At 41.7% G+C, this 13,828-nt stretch overlaps 2 protein-coding genes across 2 annotated transcripts in view; both read left to right on the top strand.

Moving 5' to 3' along the window:
* STIMATE (STIM activating enhancer) overlaps positions 1-7,311 on the top strand; it is a 34,595-nt gene extending 27,284 nt beyond the window's left edge. Inside the window, exons 5-8 of the mRNA XM_066558119.1 lie at positions 471-583; positions 1,469-1,546; positions 2,291-2,440; positions 3,300-7,311. Coding sequence (XP_066414216.1) covers positions 471-583; positions 1,469-1,546; positions 2,291-2,440; positions 3,300-3,416 — 458 coding nt within the window. The 3' untranslated portion in view covers positions 3,417-7,311. The remainder of the gene's footprint in view (positions 1-470; positions 584-1,468; positions 1,547-2,290; positions 2,441-3,299) is intronic.
* A 2,253-nt stretch (positions 7,312-9,564) lies between these two features.
* Positions 9,565-13,305, top strand: MUSTN1 (musculoskeletal, embryonic nuclear protein 1). The gene is made up of 3 exons (XM_066558120.1): positions 9,565-9,960; positions 12,646-12,766; positions 12,963-13,305. Exons 1-3 carry the CDS (start codon positions 9,952-9,954, stop codon positions 13,067-13,069), a joined length of 237 nt encoding a protein of 78 aa, XP_066414217.1. The 5' UTR covers positions 9,565-9,951; the 3' UTR covers positions 13,070-13,305.
* Positions 13,306-13,828: the final 523 nt, after the last annotated feature.

Here is a 13,828-nt window from a genome sequence, read left to right as displayed (position 1 = left end):
AAATATCTTTAAGGTAGCCTAGAGACAATGGTGGAAATCTAAGTTCTACTTAGACTGAAGGGAAATGTGTTTTCCCCAGCCACGTTTTCCTCAAATTTTCTCCTTTAAGACACTTAACAAATTTTCTCCTTTAAGACACTTATGTCATGATAGAGGATCAAAAATTAGCAATATGAGGAGAAACACAATGAAGGTTTATCTGTCTTGCTTTCATCAGATTATATGAAACAGTATGAGCATATTACAGGTACTGCTGGATGGGACAAAGTCCTGTTATATTCAGTTTCTGATACTTTTTGAAAGCTGGGGTGAGGCAGAGGGAGGGGAAGGAGCAACACTGAAGGAATTGGAGAAGGCACTTCTGGAGGATTTAGCTGCCCTGCTGTCTCTTCCAATACAGCTTTTTTAAGATGTTTACTATGAAATAAATCAAACCTATGCATATATTGAACCTTTCTTCTTTCTTGCAGGTGACCCCCTGCAGTGCAGTGCTTGGATGGGCCAGTGTGCTCTGTACATAATGATTATGACATTTGAGAAAACCATCATCATCATAGTGCTGCTTATACCTCAGTGGAAAGAGGTTGGTTTTTACAGCATTTACAGACAAGTGAATTTTAGGTGGAAGCTGTAAAGACTTCCAGCTGTGTTTATTGGTTTGGCTCAAGCATCATGATTGTCTACATTCATTGCCAATTAACTCTGTAGTAGTGTTGTGTTCTTTAGTTTAATTGGGATACTGCTAATGAGACCTTTATCCATTGCCAGAAATATCATATTGTATTTGGAGGGGTTTTTGTAAACTGAAAAATCCAAAATTTAATTCTATCTCCATGTCTAAAGTACCCTTGAAACTACTAAGTGCTTCTTTCTTTTCTTAACTCTAATTCTTGCCCATTTTGTATTCTTGTAGTATTTTGAAGAATTTTCTTTGCCTGACCTTGTTGATAGGTTTTAAGTGTAGACTTTTAGAAATTCGTGGTGGATTAGTGAATCCACTGGTGCTGACTGGATTAACCTTTATTTTGATGGACTCTGTGCAACCAGATATTCAAAGTGGTGCTGATATTGCCCATTAAAACCAGTTAGCTCTATTGTATGCCCTGGACTACTTTGGGAACTCTGTTCTCCTTACTGTGTATTTTGTAAAACTCTGCTCTGTTTAAATTTCCTAAAGATGGTTCTACATGTTCCTTGGGAGTGGCTCTGAAATGTTCAAGATGATTCTTATGCATCTCCTCAGACTTCTGTAAACAAAAATGACAGAGATAAGTTTCTTGTCAGCCCCACTTACTTATCTGTGGTAATTTATGAGCTGTCCTAAATACTTAGCTTTTCTCAAAGCTGCCCTTTTTTGGTTCTCCTGCATTATTTCTGTCACATTAGCTTGTACATGAACATTGCCCTGCCTAAGCCAGTTGGGTGCACATACTGCTGTGAGCTGAACTCAGTCCTTTTCTTTCCACAGGTGGCTTTATTGAACCCCATAGAGAACCCCCAGCTGGAGCTGGCAATCGTCATGCTGATAGTTCCCTTCTTTGTTAACGTTAGTACCACTCACTTCATGAGATGCTTACTTGGGTATCCTTCTGCCATGTGTTCATTAATTAACATTGGTCCTTAAAACATTCTATACCTTGGTGCTTAAGTTAATTTAAGGGCTGCTAAAGAATGGGTAAATTGTCTGATTATGTACATTTTACAAAGCTGAAATCTATATGGAGCAAAAGAACCAGGTTCAGGAGAGGGGCAGAAATGCCTCATAGACCCCTTTGGCCTGATGACTTCAGTAGATTGTCTGACACAGAGATTATAAAATTACAGTGAAATTTGCTTCAGGAAGCAGTTGGTCTGAGGACAGACATCCTGTGAAGTATCCTGTGTCTGACCATGGCTAATGGCAGGTGGCCGTGGTGGAGCAGAGGAAAAGGGCAAGTGTGCAGTCATCCTTCCCAAAGTACACTCTTGCAGCAATCAGGGATTTAGGGATTAGAGCCAGAGCCAGAGGGTGTCCTTGCACGTAATAACTGCTGGTAAAGCATTGCTACATGAAGAGTTAATATACAATCACTGTGAATAGTCACTACTTTTCTCATTTCCTTCTCTTCCACAAAGGGATAAAGTAGCTGGATTACACCTGAAAGGTGTAATAAGATATGTGACACTGTGCCTACACAAGATTTAGCTTTTGGCCAATTGAGAATTATTTTCAAGTTCATTTGGTCAGTATTTGGACCTTCCTTCTACTCTGAAGAAAGCTGAACTGTTGCTTTCCCCTTCTTTTTAACAGGCGTTAATGTTCTGGGTAGTAGATAATTTCCTTATGAAGAAAGGGAAGACAAAAGCTAAACTTGAAGAAAAGGAAGCAGGACAAGATTCAAGAAATGGAAGCAAAGTCCGATACAGGAGAGCAGCATCACACGAGGAGTCAGAGTCAGAAGTATGTAGAGTTAATTATTGCAGTTAATGCAATATCAATCCAGTGCATCCCTCCTGATACTGATTTCATTGTGGCACTGTCAACTTAATTTTGATTTGCTGAGCGTGTACCTCTAGCAGTAGCTCCTGGCATTGACAGATGAGAACCAGTTAAGGAAAAAGTCATTGTTGTACCACTCTGGCAGTTAATTTCCTTGCAGATGGGCAGGAAGACACAATAGTATATGTAAATACCACGGGTGAGCTGTGCTGCAAGTGCTTCTAAAAAAACCTTACAGGGAATACAAAACTAACAGACAATTCTAATTCAAAGAGAGGTTAATAGCTTAAAGTGAGAGGGAGCTGGTGGAGGCAACTGACCTGATTTTTGAGAATTATTTACATAGCTGCCTTAACATAACGTTATTCTAAATTACATTAAGTGAGCAGTTTTTAGTTCAGCTGAAAGATGGGTGGTTTATTTGAAGGTGAGTCAGTTTAGCTTTAGTAAGTTAATGTAACTTTTCTGTGTGATAAACAGTGCTATTTATATGGGGTTTGTCAGGTTATGTGACTACCTTGTTATCAGTGTGGATCAAGACCTTAAATATTCTCTCAGGCTGCCTCCACTGTTGTGGCATCACTGTTTGGGTTCAGAGTCAGTGGGCTGTAGTGAGATTAATATGCATCCATCCTTCTGCAAAATTTACTGGAGGTTTCTGATAGTATCTGCAATGATGTGGCAGTAAATCCTAATTGTGTTCTAAGCTCTTTCCTGAGCAAATAATAAGGTGCTTTGCAAGCATAAAAAAGTAAAATTTAAAAGTAGAAAGAAGGATTGTGACTGCTCCATGCGCTCAGAAGTTGTAATTTGTTTTTAGATCCTTATTTCAGCAGATGATGAGATGGAGGAGTCGGATGCTGAGGAGGACCTGCGCAGACTGACCAACTTGAAGCCCATCAAGAAGAAGAAGCATCGCTTTGGTCTGCCTGTATGACACATTCCTTGGCCTGTGGACTTGCAGGTTTCATGGCAAAAACTTCTGTCAGTGGGGTTTAATGTTGCAATTGCATCTCCCTTTTCATACAAACTGACTTAGAGGCAAGGTCTACCAACAGGAGGCAAAGCAGTTGGAAGACTTCCAGTTCAGTTGCACTACAAACACGCTGACCAGTTATGCAAGAACATCTCCTCATCATGTGTGGGAAATGGACAAGTCACTAAGGATTCGTGTGGGAGGTGTCAGAGAAGATCAGAGAGAACAGATACAGAATCTTTCACTTTCAGTTACTGATGGGACAGTGTATGGAGTTCTCAAAAAGGCGTCAGAATTGACTAAGTTAAAGGAGTGTGTTTTATTACTAAAACTGGCTTTTGCAGCATAATTCCTAGAGCAGAATAGTTTATGGTTACAAGCTGTAACTTAACATTATTTTTTTAAGTACAAATGTTTACTTGCTACCGGGTACCTATGGAACTAATAGGTGGAACAAAGATTTTTTTCCAAGTCTTCTCAAATCTATCTGACTATTTTATATTTAAGTTATATTTTCATACAGTTGTATTTAAAGATTCTCTTTATCAGAGAAATGGGTACCGTTCCCTTTTTTGTGCAGAGCAGGTCAAAAGATTTGTAGTGAAAATCTTATTTATCCTTGTCTCCTGATTTAAGACAAAGGGATTGCAAAGGGAAAAGCTCTCTGTCACTGCTGAAGTCACCAAATATCACTAGAAAATGCAGTCCTGTGTGTGCTCTTGACCACATAATTTGAAAATACCTTTTTCAGTAGGAGGTGGTGTTTGCATATTTGACAAAGGTGCACTTTAGTGTATAACAAAAATCCATTGTGATAAGTTATTTGTGAAATGAGTATCTATGGATACTCTAATTATTTGTTTTTCTGCAAGTCTCTTGTGCATACCTCTCAAATGACCCAAAAGAGATGGAACATTTCTGATACTTTTCCTATTATAGGGCCTGCAGTACAGGACTGTGATCTGATTATAGCAGTTGTGCTACAATATTGCAAATACAATTCTGTCCCTTTTTTTCTTTTGTTGGAAAAGCAATCTTCTACTTAATGTGCTTAACAGCAACAGCAACAACAAAATTTCTCCTATTTAATTGCCATAAAGTCTCATTATCCTTCAATAGTAAAAGAACAACCCCAAGGGATACAGTGCAGTTGTTACCACAGCATTTCTGAGATTTTCAGTGTCTCTTCTGATAATTGAGAGCACGTAGTGATCTGAAACCTAGCAGACATATTTTCAGTGATATCCTTTTGCTTTGCATATTTTCTAAATGATTGTTTCTGACAGCTTTCCTTGCTTAGCTAAACCTTGTGCAGGACAAGGCAATGTGTCAAAGAGGTGACAACAGACCTTGAATGCAAATCTGTTGCCGTACCTGGACACCAGAAAAATTCCAAGCCTTAAACCAGTTTCATTGGAAAACTGCTCAGAACTTTTTAAGATTTTTTACATTTTTTTATAGATTTACTAGGTCTTAATGTGATTTATTATCCAGACCACTTAACTGGGCCTTAGTAAATACTGAACTGTGCGCTCCCGTGCTTACTTTCACTATTCCAGCATCCCTTTTCCTGATGGCTGCCAAGGGGACACGATGCTCTGACACCCCAGGGTGTCCAGCCAGCTCAAAGGGACATTTACCAAACCCAAGGTTTTAGTTGAGCCACTGACCTTTGCTACTGTGCACTGAAACGTAAGAACTGCAATAAGTTACAGTACTAGTGTTTCCTTTAGACTAAATCTAGAGACTAATGACAGTGGAAGCTTACCTGATTTCTTTTGACATGGGGGGGTGGGGATGGGGAAATGTCCCTAATCAGTGTTGCCTCTGGTTTGGGGGGTGTGGGGTTTTTTATTGATTGTATCACTCGCATCTTCTCTTGACTATTGACCACTGGGCGGGCGCAATCTCCAAAAGCACAGTACTTCAAGGAATTCATCAACAGAATAGTCTCCTACAGCTCACTTTTCCAAAGGGATTTAAGAGCTAGGGCTGGCTCTTGTCACAATTGTCAGCATTTATTTTTTTAGCATAGGATTTGTTCTGTTTCAGATAGTAAACTAAAGCTACTGAACATGTGCTACGTCCCAGTGCAGAGCATGGCTGTCCTCGCCAGCTGAGATAACTGAGCAGCGCACACAAATTTAACTCTGCCAGCTTGCATCTTATCTTCCTTTTCCCTCCTCCAGTTACTTCAATTATCAAAATGATTCTAGTCTCATGTTTAGTCTGTGAAGTGTCAGTATAAAATTATGGCCTTAATCATGTAAAAATATTTCTTTTGAGCAGACCTCAAGCTTATTGACCAAGTACAAAACAGTATGAAGCGCTACGGAGCAGTTTCTTGAAGGTGGTTATAGAAAAGGTTCTGAATGCCTAATTTCTCATGTCTTAAGTGCTTAAATGTCTCTTCTTGTGAGATATAGATATGCCTGGCGAGATGATGTAGAAAAGCACTATGATCCAAAGACACAGAAGTATTTTAAATACCACAATAGTAACAGGAGGAGCAACCTTCAGAGGGGAAAAAATTAAATTCTCTACTAAGACAATAATTCTATTCAGAATTTTAGGTAAGTAACAAAATCTGGGGGTTTTTTATCTATACATTCTTTGTTACCATTGTGAAAGAGATGGAAAATATAAAACCAGCCGTTTTCCTCTCTGTAAGGTAAAAATTGAAATTCTTGCAGTAATTATGAGTAGGAACAAGTCCTTTTGTCTGACAGGCTTGCATGTGTGAGCAGGGAGTGTGTGCTTTAGTGCTTCACTGTGTCTTACCACTTGTTAAAATGTATTGGCAGTACAGTCTGAAATGGACTTTTCATAAAGAGTTGATCCAGTGTGAGGTTGCAACACCATGTTTGTATTATCCTCCAGTTGTCACTCAGATTTCTGCCTGGCAAATGTACTTCAGGACAGCTCATAGCAAAGGTTTAATTCAGGCTGTGCTTAGAAAATAGGATTCTGTTTAATGAAAATAAGCTATGTAGTGAATGCTAAAGTAAGAGGAAGGGATTATAACTTAGAGAAGAGACACAAATATTGGTGGAGATGGAATTTACCACGAGTGGTCAACCTAAATACATTAACTGTTCCTAGTATCTGACCTGTGACACATCTGCATAAACTTAAAACACTGGTGTTGTCTAGTATGTGGTTTCCAAGTTCTGGCTTCAATATGTTCAAGTCCCCTTGTCTTACTTTAAGTAGGTGAATGCTGTCTGTTAATGTTACTAACTAAAATGTACTATAGCTTTTCTTCAGGGAAAACTCAGAAACTGAGTTGCAAATTAGAGCAATGCAAAGTGATCCCCTCGGGCAGGTGTCTGCTCTGATCCCTGCCGAGCCTGGGGAGGGGGGCCCGGGCTCTCCCGCTCTGCTCAGAGCTGAGCATCACAAGGAATCTCTGCCACTGTGCTTGACTAACCCGTGTTTGCAACTTTGCTGTGCTTTTTACAGGAGAAACCAGTAGTGAAAGCTAATAAATTCAGCCACACCAAGTCAGAGTACATCTACAGCATAGGCGTGCAAACTTTTTTAGGTGAAGTTTCCAGTTCAATTACTGAAAATTACTACTATGGTTTTACAAAGTAAAACTGCAGTATCTTTAAAAAAGGGACTCTTTTGTAGGTGTTTTTGTCTTGTGTGGGTATCCATCTCAAACTGAATGTGGGGTTTGTTTGTAAGTAAATTCAGAGTATAGCCAATGTGAGCAAAACCAACAGCTGTATTCTGCTGCCCTCTGTTTGGACCATATTGTTTAATCAGTGGTGTTACCTTAAACTTTTAAGGGTATCTGATGTAATTACATTATAATGGTTTACAATAAAGTCTGACTTATTACAGATTTGTACACTTGTTTTATACTTGTTCTGTTTCAAAGTGCCTGTGTTTCAGTGTCTATAGTGTGCTTTTGTGGGAAGCAGGTTCTGCTACTTGATTTTAACTTCAGCTCTAATTGTGCACCCTGTTATGTTGATTTTCATTTCAGTATATTTATTTACCTTAATGGCAAGTCCCATTTGATCAGGAAGAGCCATTGTTCTTAAGTTGCAAATTTTGTTTACAAGTTCAAGAATCCTTGCAGGCTCCTCTCAGATCCATTTCCTGAGGAAGGTTTTTTTAGGGCTGGAGCTCTGGAGCTGAACAAGATGGACCCAATCCTGCCTCTGTAACTCCTCTGTGACATTGCCCTGTTATTTTCATACTTTCACCTTCCACATCCAAGCAGCCCCACACCCTCTGCACCCATTCAGGGAATTCAGAGTATAATCTTCATTCTACCTAAAGTGTCAGTCCCCTGAGAGGTTGTTAGCACTTTCCTGGAGAAGTCAAATCTTCCCTGAGATTTGGCAGCCATGTGTACATTCACTTAATTCTCTATGGTCATTGCCATATTTTAGTTGGAACCATTCCTCCAGCAAAGGAGTTTTCCACAATTTCTATTGCAGTGGAAGATCACAACTTGTATTTTTAATAGCCACTGTTGGATAAATGAGCCATCTTGTTCCATTGTCATTCGTGTCCCATTTAACAGATCTTAAGGACCTCAACCAGGTGAACAGGATTTCTAATCTAAAATTTAAGTAACTGTAGATTTAGGCTGGGTTCTTTGTGATGAAAAATAGCCCATAATCTGTGCAAGTATATGATTGTGCCCTTTGTTGAGTACTGGTTTAGGAAATGGAATTGAAGAGAACAGAACTCTCCAGGCTGTGCTGCCTGCCTCTCTAAGCACTTCACCTGCCCCAAATGGCAAGCAAGGTATGAGTGGTTTGATTTTGTTTGTATAGATTAAATTGCTATGAAAGCACAACTCTGTTGCTTTTGAGGGAGGACTATGCAGTACCAATTAACTGAAGCAGTTTTGAAAGCTGAAGGGAAAATAATAGTTCAGTGTCTTGAATTCTAAATATTTGCTTTAAACACGCAGAATGTTATTTTCCTGTCATAATAGATAGTCAGAATAGTGACGCTTGTGGGACTGTAGAGAAACATCTTAGTAGAGAACTCTTACTTTGTACAATAGAAAAAAAATCTGTTTTTTCTAAGGTCAATGTTTTATTCTTCTGTTTTGTTGGCCTACTAAGGGCACTGCTGCTCTGTAGAAATGCTTCTTCTGGTTACAAAGACGTGGGTTTAAAATAGAAAATCAAGCTAAGGAATAGCTAAGGGCGTAACATCCAGGCTGCATTTTAGCCTACAAATAATTCCCCCAATAAAGGAGAAGATCTCAGGCCTGGAAATAGTTCAGCTTAAAGGCAGTTTGAGCATTGGGAGGCTTGGGGAGTAGCTCATAGCCAGCAGATTGCACGGTCCTGCTTGTACAGCACTGGAGCTGTGGTTTGATGTCATGTTTTCATCGTGAAAAACAAATTTTTGTTACCTCTTGTTCTTTTCTGTACCCTAAAAGCACTGGCAGAGCCTGAGGAAAGGCTAGGGCAGATTTCTACCACTACAACAGTTGATCTCTCTAGTGGAAGGTGTTTGGAGGTCAGCCATGCCTGCCCTTCTCACATTAACCCACCTGGCTGGAGTCTTGGTTCTTTGTAGGTGCTGAGAGCAGTCACAGAAGCTGATATTTTTTTTGCATGATGTAAAGATTTCATATAAAAAGCCAAAAGGGGAACAATCTCCCACTCAAACCTCTCGCAGTACTGAAAAATAGAATTCATGCTCAGAGATGGCAGGGCTTTACTTAATTAAAAAATTGTTTAGAGAACAAATACTAAAAGTTCCGAGAAAGGTTTTACTGCTGTCAGCAAGTACAGTGGGGAACACTGAGTTTATCCATGTCTGAGTAAGCTATTCCTGTACAGATGTGGGTGAAATGGTTAAACTTGCTGATAGTGCTGGAAGTAGAAAGTGATTTTACTCTCTCAGTTGAGTAAGAGCCAGCACTGGAGCATGATCAGAGATAGAGCTGTAAGGGTAAAACCATACCCTACTTTATTAGCTTTCCAAAAGACATAGAACACTCTCCTGTTAAAGATTCCTGTGCTAAAGTGATTCAGGGCACAGTTATGCTTTGGACTTCAGGTTTGTATCATCTTTAGAGAACGCATATTTTGTTTTGCTGGGAAAGCAATGCGCACTCTTTTTTATCCCTCCCTCCCCGAAGAGGGTTCAGAGTCAATTTTGTGTCCATAACAACATATTGCCTTTTAAAGCTATAAATAGAGCCCCAGCGGACTCCCCGGGAAGCGCTCTTTGCCGGGACCCGGCTTCCCCGCTGCCGCAGCTGCCCCCGTCAGCCCAGCCCAGTGAGTGCTGCACGCCCGAGTCATCGCCAGGAATAAACCTCGGACAGCAACAGCCTGCCCCGACCTGAACCATCCCGCCGCCGCTGCGGGAACATGAGCCAGCCCGTGACTTCACTCGCATGCTCTATATAAGTCCAGGAAAACAACAGGCGCTCGCAGAGCTCACGGGCTGGATTTAATCAAAGTCGGGAACGACCTGGGAGGGATTTCAGCGAGGGAGCACCGCAGTTATGTCACAGGTACGGGGACATCTCTGCGCTGCCAGCCCTCGGAGCCGCGCCTGGCAAACCTGCTGCTGGTTTGGATGCTGCGCTTGGAAAAGCTTATTAGGAGTTCCTCTCGTTAACCCGTGAATTCAGCTTTTCTACTCTGTGACTTGTGTGATTAAAATATTTTAACAAATGCATACTTAGGATGGGTTATTTGGTGAAGAAGGAAAGCAGCTGCTCTCTACATGGTTAATTAATTTAGCTTTAAAATGTTCTGGTTTACCTTAAATATTTTTATTTGTGTAGAAAGGGAAAAATCCTTTCCCCTACTCTGCGTTGGGATGTTTCACAGATGGAGGAATCTCTGCCTTTCTAACACAATTTCTCAGACAGTGATTCTGAAATTCTGTTTTGCAAAGAGGTGGCTGTGCTGAAATGTCACTGTGTAAAGCTTAGTTAGGATAAGATATTTGAGACTGAAATTTTGTATAAAATCAGTACTTTTATACTCATTTTATAACTAATGGTTTGTCTTTAATGCATGCCCCAATAATCAGCTTTTCAAAGTGCTCTTGAAATGAACTCAGAAATGGTGAGGTTCAGGTAAATGTTACATTTGCATCACAAGCTGCATGTGCCTGGCAGAGCTCTCCTCAGCATGAGAGTTTTACAGGAGTAGTGTGATGGAGAGTAGGAACACAGAGAAAGTAAGAGAGCACAGTTCTTCAGCCATAGAGAGTAACTCAGTTCAGCTGATTTTCTTTACTCCAAAGAAAATTGTACATAAAATCCAGTTGTATGTCTTGTAAAGTAGCACTTTCTGTCTTGTGACAGGAGGAGATAAAGCACAGGCTGCACTCCCATGCCAGGAATGGCTCCTGGCAGCCCCTGCTCAGAAATTCTGGCAGCAGTTAGCAGTGGTGGGGCTGTGACAGTGGCAGCTGCTGGCCAGGGCTCACCATAACCTCTCTGTGCACCAGCTTTGCTCTTCAGCTGGGGCCGGCTAATCCGCAGCAACTGTCCCGCTGGAAAATCCTCTGCGATCAAAGCGTGAGATGGTTTCTTTTAAAATAACTGGGTGACATTCAAGAGCTCTGCTCAGCCTGGCTGTATCATTGTGTATGCCAAGAGCCACCTTTCCTCACCCTGTCCCCAGGAATTCCCTTGTCCCGGTGGGTAGAAGCCTCAGATTTACTGTCTGTTACCAATAATGGGTGAAGGATCCTTGTGGATTTCACGTTGCTCTTAAAGCAAGAGGCTTTTTCCCTTCCTGGGTTGGCTGCCTGTGGAGTGGGCCATGGACATGAGGGACTGTTCCCATCATGTGCCAGTTGTCATTCCAGAAGGACAGGTGACTCCTGGCTGTGGGGATGTTTGGCTCACCTGAACAACCATGCACGAGGTGTTGTGAATTTTGAAGGGTTTGCTGCCGCCCTTTCCCCTCGCTTGCTTTGGCTACTCATGAGTGTTTTCCCCAGAGATCTCGTAAATGTTTTGTTTCCCACAACACATACAAGTGGCATTGACAGTGAGCTATTCTGAGCGTTCCCAGGAATTTGCAGCAGGCAGAAATCGTGCTGAAGGCTCCAGTGGAGCCAGGCCACCCGTCCAGGAGCCAGTCATGCAGGCGCTGTCCCTGCAAGCTCCCTGGGACTCGCTGCTCCAGCCATCTGTAGGCCTTGAGGGATTTGTTTCCCTCCACAACTGCTTTTAGCCTCACAGGCAGTGCCTGAGAGGCTCCACCACTGCCAGAACCCAAATATCAGAAGCCCTGTGTATGTAGTGATGGTCAGAGAAGTTTGTTGTTGATCTTTCAGTGTGCAAATCTATTAGAGTTGGAGTGTGGGGGTCTTCTGTTCCTCTCAATCATATCCCTGTGCCCCTGAATCTTGCCATGAGGGCTGCCTGGTGGGACATTGAAAATCCATCCATGAAGTAATAAACTGATGGAGGAATGGTTATGGTGTTGGCTGCTGCAGAGTGGGGTTGTGTCTGACTGGGCAGTCCTAATTTAAAGTAGGCTGATGAAGCAATGTTATCCCTATTTCCTTGTAGTGGAATAAACTGTGAACAGATTAGTACTTGGCTTTAGCAGTGCACCACCTGATGATGCATCTGTTTCTGTATTAGGTTTCCTTCTTTTTTGGGTTCCAAGTCCAGTGCTTCAGATGTGTTCAGTACAGAGCCCTGTTGAGTGCTCAGATCCTTTTGTTCCTTAAATTTAAGATGATCAACTATGGGTCAAGTGTTTATTTGAACTTAAGACAAGTCCAGATTTGGAATCTCTCTGACTGGTTTCCCAAAGAAAGTAGTAAGTTAACTGAGGCACAAACCCAATTTTGTAATGAAGTGATTTTTCCTTTCCAAATATTGAACAGGTTCTTGAATTACCGATCAGTACTTGCAGAATAAGCAGGCAGGGCTGGACAGAGAAAGTCTAAGAACTTTTTTTTTTTTTTTAATTAAGCAGTCCATTGCTCTTTCAAAGGCTGTACAATAAAAAGACAATTTCAGAGCAGTAAGAATGTAGCAGATTTTGGGAAGGGCGGTGAAATTGTGATTATGGGAAGATCTGAAGTAGTTGAGTATGTAACTTCAGAACTGAAATAGGTGAAATATTGTGTAGCAACTCTGTATGTTGTAGTCTTTGGGTGGAGGTAGCTTTGTTCCCTGTGCTTTGTACACAAAATACTCATGTGTAGGTCTGTTTCTTAGCCAGCCCCTGTGAAAAAGAAGCGTCCTCCAGTGAAGGAGGAAGACCTCAAAGGAGCCAGAGGAAACCTTGCCAAAAACCAGGAAATTAAATCTAAAACCTACCAAGTGATGAGGCAATGCGGTAAGTCTTCTTGATTGGAAGCAATTAAGCAGAGTAAAACATTGACTTGATTGCCCTTTTCAAGTGAAAGGGTTCCTCATCTGGTGGACAAGTGAAGTATTTATCAAATGTATATATGTATTTCAGCAGCACTAATTTGACTCCCTGAATTTGGGTGGTATTTCACTGATTGTCTCTCCTGGTTTTCTTTTCTAAGAACAAATGGGTTCCGCAGCACCTTCCATATTCAGCGGGGCTCGGACAGGAGGTGAAACAGTCTTTGAAAAACCGAAGGATGAACCAGCCAAGAGCGTCTTTGGCTGACAGTGGAGCTGGACATGACTCACCAAAATGATTGTTGTAACATTTTTCAAACTTTCTGTTCCTTGCACTAAAGTCACTGTAGACTCAAGTAGCTAATTTCCACTGTAAGTCCTTAAGTAGGGAATATACTCATATCAAAGAGTAAAACTTCCATGTTCATTTTTATTACATGCTTTCTTTCTATATATTGGATAATGTTTGCTATAATTGTTTAATAAAAAAGGTTGTTGGACTCAGCTTGGCACACTGTGGTGACTCATTTCACTTGGAGCTCAGATTAATTCTGTGGGCACTTCGGCACTACAGGCGATTATTTTGTCTGTCAAATGCAAGTAAAAAGTACCCTGATGACACAGTATCAGTGTAATTTCTTCACACCAGGGGATCTGAGGGGGAGCTGATCAAAAGGGCAGCACAGAAACCTGGAGACTTCACCCAGATCTGTGTTGCCTACAGCGGCACCTTGGCGAGGGCCCTCAGGGTGGTGGCATGGCACAGGGTGGTGGCTCTCCCCTCACGGCGCTCCCCTCACGGCTTCCCCTCATGGCGCTCCCCTCACAGTTCCCACTCACGGCTCTCCCCTCACAGTTCCCACTCACGGCTCTTCCCTCACAGTTCCCACTCACAGCTCTTCCCTCACGGTTTCCCACTCACAGCTCTTCCCTCATGGCTTCCCCTCACAGCTCTTTCCTCACCGTTCCTGCTCACGGTTTGCCACTCACGGCTTCCACCTCCCAGCTCTCCCCTCACAGTTCCCCT

Source organism: Molothrus aeneus, chromosome 12 (assembly GCF_037042795.1).
Source record: "Molothrus aeneus isolate 106 chromosome 12, BPBGC_Maene_1.0, whole genome shotgun sequence".
Classification (NCBI taxonomy): domain Eukaryota; kingdom Metazoa; phylum Chordata; class Aves; order Passeriformes; family Icteridae; genus Molothrus; species Molothrus aeneus.
Note: the sequence above shows the minus strand (reverse complement) of the source record. Positions and strands in the feature narration are given on the sequence as shown.

Coding starts and splice junctions, on each gene's coding strand:
- MUSTN1 (XM_066558120.1), top strand. Junction 12,767..12,962: donor CCAAGTGATGAGGCAATGCG/GTAAGTCTTCTT, acceptor TTCTTTTCTAAG/AACAAATGGGTTCCGCAGCA.